We start from the raw sequence: 24,504 nt of genomic DNA on the forward strand, positions 1-24,504 counted from the left end.
CGGTTGGGTGTTACTCATCATGCCAGGCTCCCTCAGTTTGGATGATGTGTGTGTGTGCTGGCAGGATACGATTTGTGATGCTCACTTCTTAGTAAGAAAAGATCAGTTAGGTTTATTAAAAGTTAGATGCTTTCAAGTCTGCAGGGCCAGATGGGATACACGTTAGACTAGAGTACTGAAGGAGTTGGCTGAGGTAATTTCAGAGCTGCTGGCAATACTCTTTGAGAACTCCTGGAGGTCCAGGGATGTCCTGGGTGACTAGAAAAGGAGACATATGCACATTTTAAAGAAAGAGATAAAGGAGGGTGCAGGGAACTACAGGGCAGTTAGCCTGACCTCAATATCTGGAAAGACCATGGAGCAGGAATCCACTGTGAAGCACCTAGAGGCAAAGTGATCAGGAACAGCCAGCATAGACAACTTGATTTCCTTCAATGATAAGGTGATAGGTTCTGTGGATGTGGGGAGAGCTATGTGTGAGATACACCTCAGGCTAAAGGCTAAAAGAACTAGGACTGTTTAGTCTGGGGAAGAGAAGATGAAGGGAGAGATTTGATAACAGTTTCCAATTACCTGAAGAGAGATTACAAAGAGGATGGAGATATACTTTTTCTTTGTGGCTATAGGGGACAGGACTAAGCAATGGCATCAAACTCCTGCAAAGGAAATTTAGGTTGGCGATTAGGAAGACTTTTCTTTCTAGAACGGTGATCAAGCATTGGAATAGGATACCTGGAAAAATTCTGGAATCTCCATCCCTGGAGATGTGAAGAGCAGGTTAAACGGACAGTTGGCTGCGATGGTTTAGTCAGGGATGATCCTACCTTGAGCAGGAAGCTGGACTAGATGGCCTCTAGGTGCCTTCCAGCTGTACTTTTCTATGATCTGTGACCAGCTGGTACACAATGATAGCCAGATAATTTGCAAGCAGGGTACAGTCATCAACATAACCCCTAAGCCAGTGCTTCCCAAACTTTCCCTCAATATGACCCCATTTATGGCCCCATTTCCTCAGCATGACCCCATTTCCTCAGAGTGGCCCCTCACTCCCAACCCACAGCCCTCTCGTCCACTGTTGTTGCAATTTTATTTGGGGTCACGACCCACAGTTTGGGAACTGCTGCCCTAAGTCAGGGGTATGAACAGACATTTTTAGATAGTACTTTACAGTCTGTATTATTTACTACACTGATAAGCAGGGATCCTGGTTTTCTCTGTTTAAAAATCCCAAATCCCCCCCCAAAAAACCCCAAATTATCTGATCAAAACCCCCCAAATCCATGTTTTCCCATTATTAAAATGAAATGCCACTATATGTATAGTATTAGTTGAACAGTTTTATTGATATATTTACAGTTTTAAAGCAATTTGGAAACCTACCTGTGCCTCAATCATTATAATAAAATAAATTCTAAATACCTATATATGTTGGTGTTTGATTTGGGGGGTTTTTATCATAGGAAATCAGCTGCCTGCCCCCCCCGCTTTGTGGCACTGAGCAGCCCCAATATGCCAGTGCCCCTCAGCTCCAAGCCGCAGACCCCCCAGCCCTGTTGGTGCCCCCCACTCCTGACCCATAGCTCCTGCCTACTCCCCACTCCCCCCCCCCCCGCACCAGGACACAGGTACAACTGTGGCTGTCCCCCTCCCCCCCATTGCTTTGGGGTGCTGAGCAGCTCTGACATGCCGGTCACGCCCTAACTCCCAAGCCACAGCCCCCCAAGCCCTGCCAGTGCCCCTTGTGGCGGCCAAGTGCTGCTGCTGCTGGGCTGTGCCCGGGAGCCCAGAACGTCAGGTGGGTACTTCAACGGGTGGAGAGGAATTAGGCACAGGCGCGTATTGGTTGCAATTAGGCTGTTTACTTACACTACTGATGTACACAGCGTAGGCAGAAGACTGGCTTAAGTTGCAGTTACAAACATAATGAGGGCCCCTTGGAACGAGACGAGACGTTTTATAGACGGCTTATTGAGCATGCAGGGGAGGGGGTACGTCGGGAAGGTCAGTGACAGGGAGTCATTGGTGGGTGATCAGTCTGCCAAGTTTACTCCAGGATGTATGCGGAGTTCTCCAACTTGGGCAGAAACTGCTTTTACTTTTATACGGCCAGCAAGCCAATTGCTAGTTGCCAAGTAGGAATAATTTGTAACCGGCCAATGGGTGGCGCTCGTTTGAATGATGCGGCCATTGGACTTGGCGGGCTTTTTTACTGTGGCGGAATTTTTACTGTGCCAATCACGAGGGCTCGGGGATTCTCCACTGTGCCATAGGCATTCAGTTAATGGGTTCTGACACCCCTCACTCCTGAACTGCAGCCCCTGCCCACCTCCCACTTGCTCCCTTCCAGCACCAGGACACAGGTCCAGCTGCAGCTGTTGTCCCCATCCCCATCCTGCTTTGTGGCTCTGAACAGTGCCAGACCCTGTTGTTCTGCTCCTGCACTTGTGCCCAGGCTCTAGCGGTGACCATGCCCTTCCTGAAAACCCAACTGGGGCTCAGGGACTGGGCTGGTCAAGCCCCTTTTCCTCCAGGCCAGCCTCCCCCTGCACAGATTGCTCTACGGGGAGCAAGGGGGCTCCAGGCCCAACTCTGGCTCTATCTGGAGTGCCCCCTCTCCCCCGCAATCGCTCTCTGTCTCACACACACCCTTCCTGCCACCCCCAGCCTGTTACATACACACAGAGACCCTGCTGCCATCTCAACCCCCACCTCTTATCAACCCCCACCTGCTGCCACCTCTACTCTGTCACCCACCACCCCCAAGTGGCTCCCAGGATCAGGAGCCCCTCCCAGGTTGGGGTTGCATGTTCCGGCATCGGTGCAAAGCCCGGGTGTAGTGCAGTACTGCCCATGTGGCTGTGGTTCCCACCGGCAGGTCATGTCTTGTCTGGTGATGCAAGAGCTGTGCTTTCCCAGGGCCAGTGAGGCTGGCAGGGCCCCAGGCTGGGTGGGGTGGCATGTGAGCCAGATGCACCACTCCTCCTCTCCCTGCACGCCCCCAGCCATCACCTCCAGTGCTAGCTTCAGCACAGCCGCCAGCAACTGCCGTAGCCACAGGCCAGTGGGATCTGGCACGGTGAACAGTTGGGAAAGGCTGCTAATGCAGAGCATAGGCGATGCTCACCCTTGCGCCTTGGCTCCAGCTGAGCAGCGCCCCCAGCCCTGTCCCAAGGGCACCCAGAGGCTAAGTAAGAGACCCTGCCTGCCCATTCCTACACACAGCAGGGCTGCATCCCAGCATGGGGATGCTGCTTGGGTTCCCTCGCACTGTCTTGAAAGCGCCACCACACACACCTGTCCTGCTCCCTTTCTGTCCTGTTGGCTCTCGCTGCAGGCCCCTCTCCCCAGCCCTGCCAGTGGGGGCCCACAGCTTTCCTCTGCCCCCAAAAGCTGTACTTACAGCAAAGGCCACAGGATGGAAAGTGAGTTTGAGCCAGCCCTGGCTGACTCAGATTCTCAGGCCCTACTCCCACCCCTCCAGGCAGGGCTTAGAGCTTCTCTCCCTTTTGCAAGCAGCTCTTGCAGGCTGTAACTTTGCCTGTGGTATCCTGTATCAAAGGGGGGAATCTGCGTTTTTCTCCTTTACAAGGGAAAATCTGCATTTTTCCATGTTTTTCTGCAGGAAACGGAAAACCTGGATCCTTGCTAATAAGGGTATGGTCTTGCTCCTTACCTACAGAACCTATGGACTAAATGAACAAGTGTAATATTTACTCTTATTTCAAGAGAGTTTAAATCAAGTTAAAAGAGAATACAAAAAACAATTGTTTTTGTACAAGTTTTATTAGTATAGTTAAGCACTAGGTTTGTGCTTCTTTATTTTGTTCAGTAAAAGAATTCAGAGTTGCTTTATTCCACCAAGTTTGTTTTCTAATCATATTTACTACAGTATTCACTAAATACTCACATATATCAACACTATTTACTTTATCAGACTGATCATTCTAAGCCCTATATCAATAATTAGCAAATTTTTAAACAGTTTTATCATTTTAAAGGTCTTCTTTAGATATAAATGTGTAAAGGTAAATGAAAAAAGAATTAAGTTAAACTTTTAAGAAAATGAGAATTCAACAACTGCTTTAAAAAAACAGTTCAAGAGTCTCTATGACTCATTTTGGTCTTAGAAAAAGATGGCTGGCAGAAAGGGTATCTACAATTTGATGAGTGTATTTGGTTCTCATTGAAACCAAAAGAATTTTTGTTAAGATCTGAAATTGTTAAGCTTGTGCATTGGACACTACAATAAAGACTACTCTAAAATTTGCAAGTAATCGACTCATTTATCATGAAAACATACTCTACTTCTAAGAATACCACAACCATCAGTTTGATTATTGGGAACTCAGGAGAAGCCTAATGCTAAAAGCATGCACCATCAGTACTATATTTTCACGAGGGGCATTTTTAATTGCAAACAAATTCAAAGGATGGTACAAAAGAGTTTCTTCTCCCTAAAGGGATTTTCAGATGCAGGCACTGGCATAATAAGGGGATCTTCTCCAATATGAGCATCACAGTATGCCAATAAATCAGCTGCAGCCTTGGATACCTAGTAGGAGAGAAGAAAGAACCATTGTAACACTTGTGATTCAGAAATGGTCAGCACTGTTTAAATATTTCAATACAGCATAAAATATCAGAAGCCCCCTTGAAGTGGCAGCAAATCTGTGTATCCATTTTAAGGTGCTGAAGACCAAAGAATCTGAATCTGCTCTCAAAGGCCACCTCATCTTTTTTTTTTTTTACGTTTATTCCAATACAGGAGCTTAAGAATCATTCTTGATTAATTGTCCTCAGGGGCAAAGTGGAGTGCATGCATATTAACATAGGCAACTGTTCTGCCCTACTTAGAAGGAGATTTGGCTTCCAAATATGTAGATCCCTTGAGCCCTTGTGCCTCAGCTCTTATCATCAGCCTCCATAGTTACACTGCTCCAGAATCATATTATCTTGAGCTTCCACAACAGCCATTATATGCTTGGATGCAAAACATTTCTTCTAGGCACATGTCCAACAAGAAAACTACAAGCTTCAAAACACTCAATGTCAGGGTTTTGTTTTTTTTAATCTTCTGTGAAGTCAATAATTATAATTAAAAGCTGTAAGCATTATCACATTAATCTGAATCTTAAGGCAAGTTGCCTTAAGAGACCTACCTCTTTTTTCAGGTACTTGAAGTAGGGAACAATTTTGTGCCAAACCACCTGGAATATTTGTTTAGTTAGCCTGCTGAATGTTTGTTATGCAGGTGGAGGTATTTTCTTTTAAACTGTTTTAATAATAGGACAGTTTACAGAACATGGAAAAAGCATTTTTAATGAGAGGAACTAGTATTTTTTGCTTGGATTCCACATGCCCTATTCCCCTCAATTACACACTGAGCTAAGTGGGTTTCCACAACTATATTGAACAGGAGAAGCTGAGTCTAATTTCTGACTTTTTTTTAGATAAAGTTGCATCTTCTTTAACTTTAACCCACTGCAAAGCTTCCATTAGCATACGTTTATATATCCATCGGGCTTTGGATTAGTCCCCATATGACTTTTCCAATCCATTTCAAAAAAGAAAAGTTACTCTCTGCAATTCTGTACCAATTAAAGCAGGCATGTCCAGCAGCCTGCGAGGGGTTAACACGTGGTCCCCAGACTCCAGTTAGCTGCCACTATCCCCCATTGCTTCAGCTGCAGCAGCAGCAGCAGCAGCTGGAGTCTTGGGACTCCCCCTCACTCCCCCAGCTTCTGATGAATGCCCCTACCCCAGGGGGCAGGGCAGGGCAGTGTGGCATGGCCTGTGGTGCCAGGAGAGCCATCACCCTGGAGTGCCTGTATGGCACAGTGCCACAGAAGAGCCTGCAGGGAGCAGAAGGTAAGGAGGGACATCACACCATGCCGGGGAACACCAGTCTGCACAGTACAGCAGGATGCACAAGTGCCCATGTATGCACAGTGCAGTGGTGTGGAGTTGCCTACACATGCATGCAGCTCGCCTGGCGGTCTACAGCACCCAGATGTTTTGAAGATGAACAGACTTGAATTAAAACATGGTCTGCTAAAAGGCTTGTTCTCCCTCCAAAGACATTTGCAGTTGGTTGGAATCCAGTTAGACTGCAGTCCCTCACTGTGGGAGTTAGTATTAGTATCACAGATAATTATTCTGTAGCAACTGCCCATGTGAAAGGTCACTGGGCACAAGTGTTACACATTTGAAACAATAAAGAGGAAGCAAGGCCAACACTAAAGTTGAGCAAATTTGGAGGAAAAGAGAGACCTAAAGACAAGTACCAGTGCTTCAGAGGACAAAGTTCCCAAAACACCCAGCTTTAAAGAAAGAAAACCAGAGATGCTAAAAGTATATTTCCCAGTTATTTTTTCAGTTTTGCTCAACTACTGGCTTTAGTGAGTTAACCTGCCTACTATAATCAAATTACACAATTAATGTAACTGAACAATATAAAATGTACATTGGATGAAAGAAAGATGTTTTCTACTATGATGCCTTGAGAAAGATAAACAGAAGTTACAATAATGTAGTTCTACTTTCCTACCAATGTATACTTACGTGAATCAACAAGACCACCCAGAACAATGGGAGAAGCTCCATCTTCTAGAGTGCTGGTTTAAGTTCTTTATACAGGCATGTCAGAGTACAGACAATCAGACATTTGGAGGCGTTTCAAAAGGTGTGCATGCGGGGGGGCTGACTCTTGCTCTGAGCTGTACAGCAGCTAACATCCTAATATCCATGCATGGTCAAGGAGAAAAATATATATGTAGCAAAACAGTTCCAACTTTAACACCACTCCATCCAGGAGTAAAGTTGGAGCAGTTTTGCTCTGTTTGTATCATTCCCAGCTTGTCCATATGCAACTGTTAGAAGTAACAGCTGCTGCGGGCTTTTTATCAGCAGCTCCCCTTTTGAAATGGCTCCAAATGTACACATGCCCATACCCTCTAAGCAGAGCTATACAAAGGGTCACAACAGTCAGAGATGAAAAATTATTTTGAGTCCCTCAATAAGCCAAAGCATCATACAATTCCCCACACCTAACCTATTCCCCAGTGTACTGCTATGCAAATGGAACACTTCCAGAAGCAGAGCTGTCCCCACCCCCCTTCAGCACCACAGTATATAATTTATTTAAAGCATTGAAACAACTAGTTAGTGATATAATTCAAAGTAAAGTGAGAAGGACTTACTGACCCATGGATGACTACTTTGCATGTCCACTAAATCCCATGGTAAGGGGAAGCTAAATTTTAGTAATTGCCTTATTTTTTTCATTCAGAGTAAACTGCCATTTATTGTAGAATAGTACCTTTCCCCTTCCCACCTTTTAACTCAGTATAATATGTTTGTCTGTCCATACTCTACCTTATAAATAACAAAGAATAAGTCCACTATTTCCTTTTGCTAAGTGTTGTAAATCAGGCACTCCATCTGTTATCCTATAGGATGGGGTAGGCAATCCCCAGCATGCATGCCAGTGTGGTATGCAAAGGCATTTTGCTTGGCATGCGTGTCTCAGAGAAGGAGCTGGGGCTGTGCTGTCACAACAAGGATTGGGCCAACACCTGACAAGTTACTTCTTACAAGTCAAGATTGTGAGTGTTTTGGGCACATTTGCCCCAAAACATTGCCTATCCCTGCTATAGGAGGTGAGGGAAATCCTTTTACCCCAAGTTTACAGGGGCAGTAATACTGAATTATGGCTTTTTCTGAAGCCTTGAGACTGGCTGATGCCAACTAGCTGTTGCAAAGAACAGAAGTTGACTATTAAGAGAGAGAAATTAGCTGGTTGTAATAGCATTACAGTCATGCCACAGAGAGCTTCTTTAGGTTAATGATGCATTTCTATCGGCATGCAGGAGGTGCGCTACAGCAACCTATTAATACATATCCTGCTGTGGCTTATTTCTATATGAAGTCACATTTTGATTGTTACCACATTTGGAAAATAGGAGAAATTAGACAAAGGACACTAAGGTTCCATCAACACTATGAGGCCACAGAGCCCCCTGGTGTAAGTTATCATATATAAGCAAGTTCTTCTGTTGCTAGTGCTACACTCTTGAAACAAAGAAACTCTACTGGCAGAAGTGAGTCCAGACCAGCAGTTTGGCTGGCAGAGCTTCCTTGTCTACATGGTATACCTTTTCACATCCTAGAAAACATAGTTATGTTGGCAGAACTTTGTAACAGACAGAGCTTAAGCTACTTTAAGAGTTGCTTGTTTACCTTTAAAGAATTTAGAACCGATTGTTGCTGGGCAATTTCAAATTGTGCAAATCTCTTCGTTTTTATTTATGCATAATTACATACTCAAATACATCTACCAAATGCTCAGCCTTTCATCTTTCTAATAAAATCATGGCTGTAGACTCATGAGCTCATTTATATCAGCTGCAAAAGTGGCTAAAATAATTAGACGGGTTTGACTGAAAAATTCTAGCAAAAAAATGTGTGCTTACTTAATATACCACCTCTCTGTTGCTTAATTTTTAAATATTTGCCCAATCCCTCATTTAATACATGTTGCTCTCCTACTCCTTAGTATGAGAATAATATTTGTCAAAGTTATGAAATAGCTGTGAGGCTGAAAAGAATTAGCAGCTTCAGGAGAACTGTGGAATTTTACCATTACTTTTTAAGAGTAACAGAGGTGATTAAAACAGCCTAAGTTAGAACATAATCCTGTTAGCTGCACTAATAATTACAAGCTTCAATGACAGGGAAAAATGCTGCAATTACTATGTCATCTGTCTTGTCATGACTAGACTAATTACTATCCTTGCTATGACACCCACTTTGCTTATCCTTTGCATCCAAAATGAAGAGATCCACATACATTTGTCAGCAACTCCACAGCTTATCTCACAACATTATTCAAAGCCAGATAAGAATATTTTCTAGGGCCCTTTGGAAAAAAGGGCAGCACAGTAGCTGATACAGTACTTTACTCAAGTATTGAGCTTTATTTTTTTTTTGCTGAATTTTTCTACTAGTGAAGGTGAGATTACTAGAGCTCAGTAACCGCAACGGAGGTTTAAATGGGATATTAGGAAAAACTTTTTCACTAGGAGGGTGGTGAAACACTGGAACGTGTTACCTACAGAGGTAGTGAAAACTCCATCCTGGGAGGTTTTTAAGCTCTGGCTTGACAAAGCCCTGGCTGTGATGATCTAGTTGGGAATGGTCCTGCTTTGAGCAGGGGGTTGGACTAGATGAGCTCCTGAGGTCCCTTCCAACCCACATTTTCTATGATTCTATTATTCTAACCACCATCCAGGGAACTATTATGATGCACCCAGATGCAGCATCAACATTTTCTTATACACCCAACTTTGATAACCTTTCTGGTTAGGAAGAAAGCAGCTTATTTGAGAAAGTCTAGCAGTGGTTCTTGTTTGGTACCTGTTCTAGGTTGGAACTGGCTTCTCATGTGCAGAAACCATTACTTATGTATACATCCCAATTTCCTGCTATGGGATTTGCATTCTCTGTAATCAGACAGCATATCCAATTCAGTTTAAGATTTTTCCCTCTTATTTATTGACCTTACTTGAGATTAGCCATCAACAGGTATAGTCCTCCAGCCACTTACCACTATTTAGCAATAGCAGACATCTCTAACCTTATTTTCTAGTGGTATTGTTTCTCCCACATCTTAACAGTTGGATGCTTTGCTGCACCCACTGCAGACTCATATACTTGTATTTTTATTCCATTTTATTCAGCAATCCAGGATGGAAAGAGAGTTGCTGGAATGGCAGCTCCAAACATTACTTGTATATCATGAAACTCTAAAAAGAGCAGCCTAAACTTACTGCTGATTATAACATATATGAGAGACAGCAGTAGACAAGGTGACTTGCAATGGAAGCTGGTGCTTATATTTTGGGGAGTTTTTTAGGATTTATGAAGGCAGCTTGAGGAGTTCTCCCCCTCCACCCCTCCATTATAAAAATTCAGGCTTTGTCTATATAACTAGTAATTGTTTGACATCAATTACCCAAACAGTTTAGTCAAATTATTTTTACAGACTTTTTCCTTAATAATGTGCATTATGAACAGCTCAGGAATACTTGGGAGAAAGGACACAAGCTTTTCAGTTAAAATCTGAACGCTCTCAAAATCTGCATCTTCAGACTTCCAGAAGTCTTTCAGTAAAGGTAGGAAAGACTCAGTTTTCTGTATCTATTAATTTTCAAGGCAAAAAAAAAAAGAGCTGACAAATCTGTGGAAGAAGGACAATAGGATGACCCACACCCATTCACTCTTTTTGAGGCTGTCTTTGAGCCAAGAGCAAAACATGCCCAAATCTTACTTTCCCCTTTGAAGGTAATCTTTGTTCTACGAACTCAGAAGAGCGGTCATCAAATATTGGAATCACTAGCCTTTTGGTACCTTATATGATAAAAATTCCCATTTTACTTGATGTTACACTGGGTACCAAATGATCTTGAGAGGAGCGTGCCCTTGTTGTGAAGAAGGCTAACAGCACACTGGGTTGCTTTAATAGGAGTTGCCAACAGATCAAGAGAAGTGATTTTTTCCCCTCTATTTGGCATGGATGAGGCCACATCTAGAGTACTGTGTCCAGTTTTGGGCCTCCCCACTACAGAAAGGATGTGGACAAATTGGAGAGAGTCCAGTGGAGGGCAACAAAATAGTTAGAGGCCTGGGGAATATGACTGATGAGGAGAGGCTGATTTAGTCTGGAGAAGATAAGACTGAGGAAGGCTGCTATTAAATCCCCCAACTACCTGAAGGGTGGTTCCAGAGAAGATGGAGCTAGACTGTTCTCAGTGGTGGAAGGTAACAGAACAAGGAGCAACTGGCTCAAGATGCATCAAGGGAAGTTTAGCTTAGATATTTGGAGAAACTGTCTCACAAGGACAGGAGAAAAGCAATGGAACAGGTTACCCAGAGAAGTTGTGGAATCTCCATCTTTAGAGGTTTTTAAGACCTGGGTAAACAAAGCTGTGGCTGGCATGCTATAGTTGGGGACGGTTTTGCTTTGAGCAGTGGGTGGGACTAGATAACCCCCCTGAAGTCCCTTCCAACTCTAATTTTCTATGATCCTAAGAAATGACTGGTTTCTAAGCTATCTGGTTCTTAGGCCTGCCTCAGCTACAAATATTCAACTGTTTTTTGATTAAATTGACTACAGAAAAGCTTATGTCCTTGCTTTACGTAATTACAGTGCATTACTTCTTACATCTAATAGTTAAGTTGCTCATATTGCTTTCCATTAAATTCACTGCACATCAAGAACGAGAGCCTCACATCCACTCCAGAGGGCTGCAGCATTGTTGTGAGGCCTAAAACTCCCAAAACTATCCAGGAAAAAAATTCCTCCATCACAGAAAAACAAGAAACCAGCTGTAGTGTTCCCATTTAGGGACCTCCTTGTAAGGCTTGATGAAGTACAGTGGGTGTCATGAGAACATAAGAGATACCATACTGGGTCAGACCACAGGGCCTTGAGCTCAATACTCTGTACCTAACAGTGTACAGAGTGGATGGTAAGAGGAAGGAGCGGTATCTGAAATACCCTCATTCCCACTTTGAGTTAAGGTGTATGGGTCTCTATGACTAAAGCAAACACTGTGAAGTGGTGTAGGGCATGTTTCTTGCCAAGATTTTTACTGGTGATGTGCTATCTTTTTATTTGGTATTAACTTTATATAATAAAATACTTTATAAGTAGGACCCGGGCATCAAGTATTTATGTTAGTGTCTTAAAAAATATTTGTGTATGTTACATTGAAAATGCAGGGAAAATGAGCATTCCATTTTGAGGAAATAATATATTGATCATCTCAAGATTGTGTAGCATAATCAGAACATAAGTATAACCTGTTCTCTTTACAACTATTTACTTAGTGGATTATTTTCAATAAAGATGCATTTAAGTTCATATTACACAAAATAAAAATTAAAGCTAGTGATTATTGCATCTTTTGTGTCTCATTTTCAGTAGCACTGTGGACCACCACTACATTGATTTTAAGCTGTGCAAATCTGCAAGGTGCAAGTTTCCTAAATCATAGAACCAGAGAATCATAAAAAAGGAGGGCTGGAAGAGACCTCAGGGGTGTCACTGAGTCCACCCCACTGCTCAAAGCAGGACCAGTACCAACTATATCATCTCAGCCAAGGCTTTGTCTAGCTGGGTCTTAAAAACCTCCAAGGATACAGATTCCACAATCTGGCTAGGTAACCTGCTCCAGTGCACAAGTTTAACTACTTACATCTAATTGCAGGCGAAAATCTGACTAAATATTTCAATTCACCTGGATTACATGTGCAAGTTAGGTACCACAGATACCACAAGTATTTCTATTTTACCTGAAATGATTATTTTGCAGATGCTAGGTGTGCTCATAAAAGAGCAGCTAGTATACCTGAAAATTCCCTACTAGAAGTCCGAAGCAAGTAATTTTATAAATACTTGATTCTTTTCATGTGAACATTCCTTGAACATTATTTTGCAATATGATATGAAATAATCTTGAAGACATTGTCCTGGAGAGTTGCTGGTCTCCCAAGAGATACTATGAGTTTACTATGAGTTTTTTCCCCTGCAGCAGTCACAAAGTAAAGAGCTATTTCAAACTAACAACAGTTAGTCAGCATTACCTTTATCCTGTCCATGTATGCTTCCATTTTTAATTGCTCCACAGCTTTTCTTGCTTGAGATATATTGGTTGTACTGTTAGATACTACCTCCTTCATTCTGTGTTTCCTAGAACAGAGTTAACACATTTGAAAAGTAATTTTCTAAACAGTTATATGCAGTTATAGTTAATGATTCTCTCCCAGATTAATTGAATTAGATAAGTTTACTCTAATACAAAAGAAACTCTTAAAGTTAACAACCATGTTTGCTCGGATCCCACCTTGTGCTTAAGGTTTGCAGCAGTAGAATATGCTATCAAAAAAGTAACACAAAACCCTGTTTGATATAGGAATGACCCATTAAAAAACAAAACAAAACAAAACCAAACTTGCGCATCACTTCCATGTCTATGCAGTCAGCTGTAGCTACTGATGTGGTGTTCCCCATACAGTTCCCTAACCAACCTTGCATTCTCCACAAGAGCTGCATTCCTCGCTCATATTACCTGCTATGCCAAATTTCTACCCACAATCTGGACCACCATAATTCTACTCCACAACCTGTTCCTCCATTGTGTACTTACTAGCAACTTGTGTTTTCACTCATTTTATTCTAATCTTCAAAATATTTACTATTTTTCTTAAAGACCCAGCTTGCAAAGCCCCTTATTAACCTGATTTTATCAGCTTTACATAGTTGCAAAGAAAAGCTGGGAACGTGCAATTTGAGTGGACCTCAAGTATTCAAAAAGCAAGAATCAAATAGAACCTGTTTATTCTTAGAGTATATGTTACAGAAACTTATTACTTCTGTGCAACTCAGCAGCATACTTTTTTTAATAAGGTAAAACTACTACACAAAAAAGGTGCACTGTTTCTGAAGCAAAAGAAAAGTGGATCTTGAACAGGAATTTTATTAAGAGGGGAATATCATTTCCCCCAAATCTTCTTACTATCAACAGCCCCCCAGATAAACTGGTTGGCATAGATTTAATACATATTCCTGCACAATCCTTTTGTCTATCCCTGCCTCCATAAGGAACTGCTACATAATTCACCAGGGGTATTATAAGTAACTGTTGGAGAAGCCAGGGGTTGAATATGATGTGGCAGAGTTCAGGGCTGTCAAGAATAAGAGAGAGTGTGTTCATGCTAAAAAATCTGCAGTTGAAGGGATCTCCTGAAGCTGCTGCTCCTCCTCCCAGGCTAAGAGAGCAGCACTGTGGGAAGGAGAAGCCCTTGGTTAACAAGGCTTCAGTACATATAGACATCTGGTGTTCTGGAGCACTGCAACAGTAGTGGCAATGCATAGGCACAGGGACACCCAGCTAAAATTTCAGTGTACATGGAGCACCAGTATACATGTTCCGCAATGAAACAATCCATTACCACATCACCTGTTGATTGAAGGTCTTAAGCGTAAGTGTATTGGATACCCTTATTCAAATCCCCCATTTAAACACGTCATCAAGCAATCCAGCATAATGAGTCATACTTTAGGGACCCTACCAAATTTCCACCAATGTTAATAGAAAGACTACACAGATGCACTACAAGTGCTACGTGGTGAGATTCACCAATATGGCGATGATGTCTCAATCAGAAAAAATGCCTGCATAAGACAAAAGCTGCACACTTCACAGGTGTAAGTCAAACCAGATCCCTGTCCCATGGAGCTTAGAAATAAAATATACAGCAAGACAGCCACTGGTAAAAAAAGGATGAGCTGCAGTATAACACACACATTTAAGCTTCTATTGTTGCAGCCAAAGGGTTTTGGATCCAAATTCTGAGCCAAGTACCTTGAAAGCACAATAAAACCGTTGAAAAGTATACTTAAGGCTCTGTCATGTGACTGAGAACTAAAATAACTAAAGAATGAACTTCTGAAATTCAAAACAGCAAATTAATTCATTGCCACGCTGAATACAAGTTACACATCAGAAATTAAGTATAAGGCAGGAAATAACCATTCCAGTAAAAAAAAAAAAAATCTGAATTATGCAAGCCTTGATTGAGCTTTCCTACTTCAGCAACTGCCTATCAAAGTAACTAATATAATACGATGCTGGCTGCCATCAACACAGAAAACTCTACAGCCAAAAGCGATTTCTACTGGCTCACTTTGTACCTCAAACTCCCAAGTCCAGCAAAATGAGATGTACATCTGTCACTTTATACAATACCTGTGGAATTCAGCAAAAGTCAGTTGTAATTAGAAAGATAAAGTCAACTGAATGTGGAAATTCAGATTTCATAAAGTGCGAGTGACCTGGCTTTTAACTACTTCTATCTCATTAATTGCAAAGGAACAAAAAAATAGCACGAACCATACTACCTCTCCTCTGCAGGATAAGGGATCTGTGATGCAAACTATAATGACAGAATGCATATAGGTGCACTACGCTCACCTTTATGGTCAAGAGTAACCTTGCATTTACAGTAAAGACCAGTATCTAAGCAGTGTCTTAAACTGCATCATGAGAAGACAAGATCTTAAACACACACACATACATGCATGTGCACTACAGTCTAGACAGGTATTTAAAACATGTTGGCTAGTTGAGGTAAGGACTAGGCTTCCCCTGCTGAGCATATTCTGATCAGCTAAAGTTTTGTTAATATGGTTCCTTAACCACTTTCAGATTTAATTATCCATTTATAAGACAGTACAGCACTGAAGAAGCGTGCTAGATCACAATTTAGGAGTCCCTTTTCTTTGGACGTGCTCCTTGGCCAATTCCCTTAACGTCTATGTCTCAAGTGCACCATCTACAAAAATGAAGAGAAGTATGAGTACCCTGATAAAGGTCTTTGAGAAATAAGAATGTAAAGTGTTATTATACAAGTACTGCAAATTGTCATTCATGCCCTTGTTTTACTGTGTTGCCAACAGTCAGTTCTTTTCTCCATTAGTAGCAAATCATCCAACACAGAGCCAAAGGATCAAAGCAAACTGAAGGGACCATATCACTTAAATCCAGAGGCAAATTAGAAAGCCAGCTTTATTGCATGGGATTCATTTAAACACAGTACAATTAAAAGGTAGGGACACACCAGAAGAAAACAGTGGTTATGACTAGTTTTTCACGAATCTACTCACCTATGTAGCACAACAGTAGGACAGTTATAAGCATTGCATCATACCATCAGATCTCCCACTCATGACCATAAATTGAAAGCATGTCACCATTTCTAGCCTATAGGGTCAGAATTTTAAAAGTATTTATGAATCTAAGTTAGTAGACAGGCACTTTTGATAACTCCTCTGGGCATGTAAATACCATATTCTCTCTCATACAACAAGCCCCCAAATAAAATAGGCATCTTGTTTTTGAAAGGCAGCATGAAAAAAAAAAATCTTTCCCTGAGAGCCTTTGCTTGAAAGGGGAAGTGGGCGAACTGTCCACAGTCAGCAGCTTGGAAGCCCTGAGTGCAGCACATGCAGCTTTACTTTTGCTCTCCTTTGGCAGATGCTTAAGCAGCAGAAGCTGTTGTTACTGCACTTTTTCAATTATAATGTGCACCCCAGTTTCCAGCAGCTGAATTCTTGGTGGAAAAGTACATGAAGTATGTGAGAAAATACACTGCTTTAAAAATATCTGGCCCTAAATTATAAGAACATGAGAATATAAGAATTGCCATTTACTGGATCAGACCATACATTGATCTTGCGCAGCATCTGGTGTCACAGTAGCAGAGAGTGGATGCTGAGAGAGTGAACTGGGTATGACCAGGGTTTTTTTCCCCCATTTTTCCTCTCTCTCTTGCAGCCTCCAGTGTTTAAGGTCTAGGAAGTTCTAATTGAAAGGCTGTATCCCTACCTCCCTTGCTCAATAGCTACCGATACCCCTTTTTTCCAAGAATTTGTTCAATCCCTATTTGAATCTGGCTAAACAGTCAGTTTCCATCTAGTGGCAATGACATCTAGTGGCAATGATTTTCACACTTTAATTACACGCTGTGTGAAAAAGAACTTCCTTCTGTTAGTTTTAAACTTATTACCTACTCATTTCATTTTGTGATCCCTAGATCTTGTATTGTGAGAGTAAATAATAAATCCCTATTTACTTTCTCATTGCCATCTTCTAGTATTTTGTAAAATCTTATCCTGTTCAAGCATCTCTTTTCTAAACTGAATAGGCCTAGCCTCTTCAGATTCTCTTCGAATGGAAGCCCCACCATACCATTAATCATCCTTGTAGCCCTTTTCTGTACGTTCTCTAGTTCTTCTACAGGAGAACATCGCCACTCGCGGGGGATACGTTCCAGAGATCCCCACAAACGGTGAAATCTGCGAATACTGATGGGGCCCTCCATCAGGCCCCATAGCCGCCCCCTGCTCCCCTGAAGGGCCTGGAGACCAACCCCTTCCTTGCCCCCCCGAGTGCCACCACAGCTGCTCTGAGTGCCGCCATGGCGGCGGCGGTGAAGATGCCACCACCGCCACCTCCCTCCCCTGGGTTCCCCCACAGCACCTGGGGACCGACCCCTTCCCCCCAAGCAACATTGCAGCTGCTTCTGGGGTAGAAGATGCCACCGCCATCTCCCTCCACATCCCTGGCGCTTGCTCTCTGCCCGCCTCCCTGGTCTACTCTACCCTGCAAATATTTGAATCTGCAAACCCGGAGTTCGTGAATAGCAAGGGTTTCCTGTATATCCTTTTCTGGCGTAGGGAACAGAACTGGACATAGTATTCTAGTTGTGTGGACATACCATGGGTTTATAAAGGGGCACAGCGATACTTTCTGTTTTGTTTACAATTCCCTTCTTAATCCCTAACATCTTGTTTGCCTTTTTGACAGCTGCTGAGCACCAAGCCAATATTTTTAGTGAACTGTCCAAAATGACTCCGAGATCTCTTTCTTGTGTGGTAACAGCTAATGTAGAGCCTAATGTAGCGCAGTTATAGTCTGGGCTATTTTTGCCCAGGTGCATCATTTTGCACTTATCTACACTAAATTTCATCTGCCATATAGTTGCCCATTCACTCAATCATGCCAGAACCTTCTGTAGTTCCTCACTGTCTGCCATGGTCTTTACTACTTTGAATAATTTTATGTCATTGGCAAATCTGGACACCTTGCTACTCAACCCCCTTGTCCAGATCATTTATGAATGTTAACAGCACTGGTCCCAACAAAGATCCCTAGGGGACCCCACTGTTTACTTCTTTGCATCCTGAAAACTGACCAATTATACCCACTCTTTGCTTTCTATCCTGGAGCCAATTTCTAATCCACGAATGGACAGTCCATGTATTCCTATGGGGTTGCCATGGAGACCAGACACAACCATGCTGGCAGTGCCTGCAGTGGTGCAGGACAAGGGGCTGCTCCAGAGCTGCTGCGAACTTGCGATGGGAGCAGCTTGCTACGGAGCCAGGGAAGAGCCACGATCTACAGCCTGCATGCTCTGAGCAAGAGCGTGCAAAAGTTCCCAGCAGCTCCAAAGCAGCACCCTGCCCTGCTCTGCTGCACACACTGCCAGTGAGGCTGCAGCCGGTCTCCATGGCAACCCCAGCCTTGAGCTTTCCTACTCAGCTGTGGCTGGGGTCTCCATGGAGATTGGCCCCAGCCATGCAGGCACGGGCTGCTAGGAAATGGAGTCCAGCTGCTGGCCAGATCAGCCACTTTGCCCATCTGTGTGCTGAACAATTCTTTTTTTATTATTGTTTCTACCAGTTTTCCAGGAACATAAGTTAGTCTCACTAGCCTGTAGTTCTGTGTCCCCTCTGGAGCCCTTCTTTCAATATGGGAGTCACCTTGGCAACCCTCAAGTCCTCTGGTACCATGGCTGTGTTTAGAGATAGATTGCATACTACAATTAGGAGTTTGGCAATTTGCAATCTGAGCTCCTTCAGGACCCTAAGGTGAATGCAATTAGATCCTGGTGATTCGCTACTGTTTAGTTTATCAATTCTCTCTATCATCTCATCTACTGAAGCCTCAACTGGGTCAGCTCCACTGACTTGTCCCTGGAGAGGAGACGACCTGGTGATAGAATTTGCCTAACAACTTCCTCAGTGAAGACAGATGCAAAGAATGCATTTAGTTTCTCAGCAATGGTCTTGTCATCCTTTAGTGTCCCTTTTAAATCCTGATCATCCAAAGGCCCAAATGATTCCCTGGCAGGTCTTTGGCTTCTAACGTTCTTAAAAAAAATTTGTTACTTTTTGTATCTTTAGTAAGTTTGTCCTCAAATTCTCTCTTGGCTTGTCTTATTACAGCTCTACATTTGGTTTGTGAACGTTTATGCTCTTCTTTGTTTTCCTCATTAGAATTTGAATTCCATTTTTTGAAAGGCTTTTTTCTGCTTATTGCCGCTGTAACTCTGCCATTAGACCACACTGGCTTTCTTTTGGTCCACTTTCCACTTTTTTTTTGATTTGCAGTAGGCATTTGCTCTGTGCCTCCACTACAGTGTCCTTAATAAGTTCCCATGCTACTTTAAAGTTCCTCACCTCCTCAGGGGCCTCTTTAACTTCTAAGTAGCTTCTTCATTTTCACATAGTCTCCCTTTTTAAAGTTAAAGGCTGCTGTGGTAGATTTTCTCCTCTTCCCTCCAACATGGATATCAAACCCAACTGCATTGTGGTCACTATGGCTGAGAGGCTCATAACACTTACCTTTTGCACCAAATCCTGTGCGTTATTTAGGTCAAAAACGGGCTTTCCTCTTGTAGGTTCCAAGACTAACTGCTCCAGGAAGCAGTCTTCTATGACATCCAAAAATTTGGTCTCTGTATCCCGGCCTGATGTTAGATTGACTCAGTCTTTGTGGAGAGTTGAAGTCCCCACTATTACCGTGTTTTCTGCTGTAGCAGCCTCTCTTAACTCCCTTAGCATTTCTAGCTCACTGCTGCTGTCCTGGTCTGGGAATTAATAGTTTATTTCTAGACGTACTTTTTTCTATTGAAACCTGGGACTTCTATCCACAAAGATTCTATGGTACCTCACTTATCAGTTGAAAAATCTATCCTACTTTGATGCAGAGTGCCAGTCTTCCTGGAGGTGCATCAATATATCGGTCCCATATCAGATAGGCACCTATATAAGGAAAATTAACAGTACCAGCAATTGTTTTTTTTTGGCTGATGTGGCCGATAATGCCTCGCGCATGCGCGTAGCCATAGTGCAATACACATGGGGTCAGGAACACAACCTGGCAGCATGGAGAGCAGCGTCCGGCTAGTAAGCCTGTTGTGGGGGAAGGGGTGGGCGGAGGGAAGGGGTGTGGGGGGTGCAGATCAAGGCCCCCACTGTGAGAGAGGGAGTGGGGCTGGGGCTGCCAAGTCAGGGAGTGGCAGAGGATGGAGCCATGGCTCATCCAGGGGGCCGGGGAGGGGTTGACTCCTGCTGCTGTACACACCCCAGGAGGGTATAGAGGGCATGTACCCCCTGGATCTGTGCACAGGGCGAGGGCAGGCTGCCACTGCAGGCTGGGGCAGGGGCTGTGCTAAGCTCTTCCTGGTGGCTTGGGTCGGGTGGTGGCAGTGCTGGGAGTGGGGCCTACGGCAAATTTTTGGGTGGCTGCAGCCCCCCCATAACCCTGCCCCCCAACACCACTGCCACCCACCCCAAGCACAGCCTGGCCACCCCCACCCCCATCAAGAAGAGCCCGTCCCTGGCCCCAAGCTGCAGTGGCAGCCCACCCTTGTCCCACGGACAAATCCGGGGGGGGGGGGCGGCACATGCCCCCCATGCCCTCCCAGCAGGCATGCAGAGGTGAGAGCCGCCCCTCTTCTCTGCACCCCCCAAAGATGAACCGTGGCTCCGTCCCACACCCTGCCCCATCTCAGCCCCAGCCCCACTCCCTCTCTCACCTCAGGGGCCTCAATCTGCACCCCCCTCTACACCCCTTTCCTCCTTCCACCCCTTTTTCCACAACAGACTTACCAGCCAGACGCTGGTCTCCAAGCTGCTGAGCTGCATATTAGCAATCAGATTGGTATCGGCCAATATGGCTCGTTAAAAATGAGCCATCTGTATCAGCCCAAGAAATCTCTATTGGTGCACCCCTAATTCTTCCACCAGCACAACCTTACTCTCGTCATTTCTATATAATTTGTATTCTTGTATTACAGCATCCCATTCATTTTCCTCATTCCACCATGTTTCAAGATACCTATTATGTCAATATCATTATTTACTGCTATGCATTCAAGTTCCCCCAGCTTTGATCTTAGACTTTTAGCATTAGTATAAAAGCAGATGTACTTTTTATTGTTGCCTGGTAGACTACTTTTGTGTGACCTTTTACTTACTAAAGGTATTTGCTTGTGTTTGTCTTTACCCTATTTCTTATCCCCATTTTTTATGGTTTCTTCCCCATAAGGCATGTCAATTAAAACTGTATGTTGTTCTGCACCTGTAAGCTTCCCCACCCCATTTTAATTTAAAAGCTAATCTCTCATTGATATCATATACTACATCCTTCTTTGTTCTTTAAAGCAACATTTTTTAAATGCAAGAAAATGGTACAGTGGAACAGCAGCTCTCCTGATCTGTCTAGTTAAGTATACTTTGGCACATTTGATAGCAGTTATAACCAGAGCCTTCACAAAAAGATGCAAAAAAAATTAAATAGGTAGTTTGCCCATTAGGAAAATTCTTCCTAATACTTATCAGTTAGTATTATAAACATATAAAAACTGACCTCTAAGATTTTATTTTTTCCAGACTCTCCCTTTTAAAATATTTATTATTGCATTCCTGGATGTCCTTGTTATCCAATTAAGCATCTGATTGCTTTTTGAACTCCAAGAATAAATGCTGTTCTAACCAAGGATCTTTACTGGCAGGTTTTCTACAGTTCCATATGTCACAGATACTGAGCTAACTGCACTTCTTACTTGCTCTGGTCTCAAGTACATCCTTCCTCAACCCTTCAGGCCTGTAGCTATCATCTGTCATATTCTCAGATCAGGCCTTGGGTTTGTAATCCCCTGCTACTGTGATTTATTTCAAACTGGTCTATCTTAGGCTCAAACCCTTAAGTTTTGTTCCTACTGGGCATTATGAGAGCAGCATGCAGTAAACAAACTACACAGCTTTGTTTAGAAGCAAAGCCCAAGAGAGGAAAAAATATACCATTCTATACTTCTGCCTGTATCTCTCTGAGACTCATCATTCTCTGGAAGCTGGGGAGATAAATGCTTTCACATTCTTCTTTCGTACCCATCTTTCTGTTCCATCTCAGTTCAGGACCTGACAAGTAATCCTTATCTTTCCTTTATGAAACACTTTAATCAATATTCTTTTGATCATTGCGCTTCCAGCCTGGCAAAGTAAGGATTAAGGAAAGATATAGTATCCCCAGAAGTAAATAAAATTATTCACTTTCTTGTAATTGCTTTCCAAAACTTTGGCGTCTCCTCACCGAGATTCACTGTGCTGCTTCCTTGTTTGTTTATCCAACAGCCCACTATTAAGTTAGAGCAATACACCCATACTAAAAATTGTTACCATCCATCTTATGTTTACTGCCTCTCTAATCAGGTCAGCGGCATATCAGCGTTCTTACATTATGCAGCAGCCCCTTATCCAACACACCACGTTTACGCTATCTCCTGTATGTGGATCCCATTAATCTCGGTCTCTATGGCTCCGTTAATGTAATCAACATGCATTTTTGATATAAGAAGCATTAAACACATGGCCTTTTACAGTCAAAATAATATTTTGTTGGCTAGTGTGCCATGCTGAGCAGCTGTTCCCCAATGCATTCCTCTTGAAATGCTGGAGGGGGCTCCTGGGAGCTCCATCATAACATTCTGCCATCTAAATGAAGGGAGTCATGGGATTATTTTTCTGCCTCACAAGGAATTCATTCCCATTTTCCAAACGCTGCTAATTCATCCTTGTCAAAAATTACTAATCTCTGGGGCTCATAAAAAAGCTTCTGAGGAGCAAATGTATTCTTTTATTTTGGTTTTAGATGAGTCAGAGTGCATCAAAAGAGCTTCAAGATGTCAAATTCTGCCCTGATGTCAGGGGGAGTTCCTTAGATATCTCTGCAGTTTTGGGGATAAAAATTATCTCTGCAGTTTTTGGGACACCACGTATATTTACAGAGCTCTATAAATACCTGTTCAATAAAACGGAGAGAGTACATGATAAGACTGAATAGATAAGGAAACATTCTTTAGCCCTTTACCCCCTCCAGGGGCTTTGCCTTCCACATTGTAGTTTCATTTGCTTTCAGTTAACCTTAAAAAGAGAAGTAGAGTGCAATATTTTCTTCTACTTCCAAAAACAATCTTAAGCTTGACAGCAAGAAAGTAACCTATACAATTAGATCTGAGTCACCTGTTGCGGCAATTAAGATTGGTTACAACAGAGTTACTAACCATCCTTTGGGATAGTCTGGAGAGCCCAGGAATCAAGGGCCTTCTTCTGACCTGCCACTTAACTACTTTCCTCTTCAGTATTTCCCAGCCTCTGTTTATAGCGTCTTTACTGACAGAGTTCAATATGCTTTTTTGTCCTTTAGCAATTTAAAGAATGTATTTCCCTTCCTGCCAGTTCATCAGGCCACACAGTATGCGTAGGACTATGCCCCCGTGCAGGGGAAGGCAACCTCCCCTAGTCATCGTAGCAACATGCATTAGGATCAGGGTCTGAATTACAGGGGGGCTCGGGGGTGTTGAGCCCCCCCATAAGATTTGAAAACCATAACCTGGGGGAGTCACTCAGGTGGGCTTGCTCATCAGCGACCCATTTAATTTAGTGTTGAACCCCACCAAGAATCAACATGCAATTCAAACCCTGGTTAGGATTACTCCCAAGGACCAGGATCATTCCTTTCTTTCAATCCCGGCTCCTTCCCAAGGAGCAGGAGCAGGCAGCCCTGCGTTCATTTAAAAGCAAGGGTGGAGGTTGCAGTCCTTCTGGTCGAAGGACACAGGCAGGCAAGGTTCATTTCAAGCACTGAAATTGCAGGCACCCACGAGGGGGGTCATAGAAGAGAAAGGCCGGCCGGCCGGCCGTCCTTCGCTGACCTATTATACCACAGGGTGACAAACGCACAGCCCTCGTCTCCCGCGGCGGGATCCATCCTGCGAGCCCCCCAGGCGCCCCGCGGGGTGGCGCAGAAACAGCCGCCCTTCCCCTGCCCTCAACCCGCAACTGCCCAGCTGGACGCTGCCAAACTCCAAGGTGCCCAAGATGAGCCGCCGAGGGCTCTGCTGAGCCGGCAGCACAGGGACGGGCATCCTCCCCACCACCCAGGGGCGGCCCCGCTCCCCAACCACCCCGGGCCCCGTCTCCCCTCAGCAAGGTGCCCGCCCCGCCCTCTCAGAGCAACCGTTGGCCTCAACGGCAGCCGCGTTCCACGCACGCCCCTCCCCCCCTGCGACCGTTCCTCACCTGGCGAGGCGGGGGGAGGGGCTGCGGGCAGGCGGCGGCAGCGCGGGCGCCCCGGGCTCAGGAGCCAGCGCGAGCAGCCGGGCTGAGGCGGCGGCGGCGGCACATGGCTCGGCGCCGCGCGGCCTCCCGCCCCCGGGGTGAGCGGAGCGGAGCGGAGCGGAGCGGGGCGGGGCTCTCCCCCCTCCCTGCAACGGGCTGGGGGCTCCGAGGCAACCGCCGCCCTCCAGCCGCTGGCGGGGTGGGGCGGCAGCGAGCGTGCGTAAAGGCCCGGCGGAGTCCTTCAATTAGGGGGGCGAGTACCGCCCACGCACCTTGCTCCCGCGGGTCCGGACCTACCATGTCATGAGGGGGAGGAAGGCGGGGAGGGACAGTGGTGCCGGAAGGACAGTGGTGCCGGACGTGTGATAACGATCGTCTTCGTCCGATCATTTCAAGCCCCATGTTTGACAGGAAAAGTGGTCAAGACGCACAAACAACAACAACTCCCCTCCCCCCCCCCTCTCGAGGAGTGT

At 44.2% G+C, this 24,504-nt stretch overlaps 1 protein-coding gene across 1 annotated transcript; it reads right to left on the reverse strand.

Moving 5' to 3' along the window:
• Positions 1–3,764: 3,764 nt before the first annotated feature.
• Positions 3,765–24,253, reverse strand: GNG4 (G protein subunit gamma 4). The gene is made up of 3 exons (XM_006258178.4): positions 23,993–24,253; positions 12,646–12,751; positions 3,765–4,552 (listed from the first exon to the last, which is right to left on the reverse strand). Exons 2-3 carry the CDS (start codon positions 12,739–12,741, stop codon positions 4,424–4,426), a joined length of 225 nt encoding a protein of 74 aa, XP_006258240.1. The 5' UTR covers positions 12,742–12,751; positions 23,993–24,253; the 3' UTR covers positions 3,765–4,423.
• Between the last annotated feature and the right edge of the window lie 251 nt (positions 24,254–24,504).

This window comes from Alligator mississippiensis, chromosome 1 (assembly GCF_030867095.1).
Source record: "Alligator mississippiensis isolate rAllMis1 chromosome 1, rAllMis1, whole genome shotgun sequence".
Lineage (NCBI taxonomy): Eukaryota > Metazoa > Chordata > Crocodylia > Alligatoridae > Alligator > Alligator mississippiensis.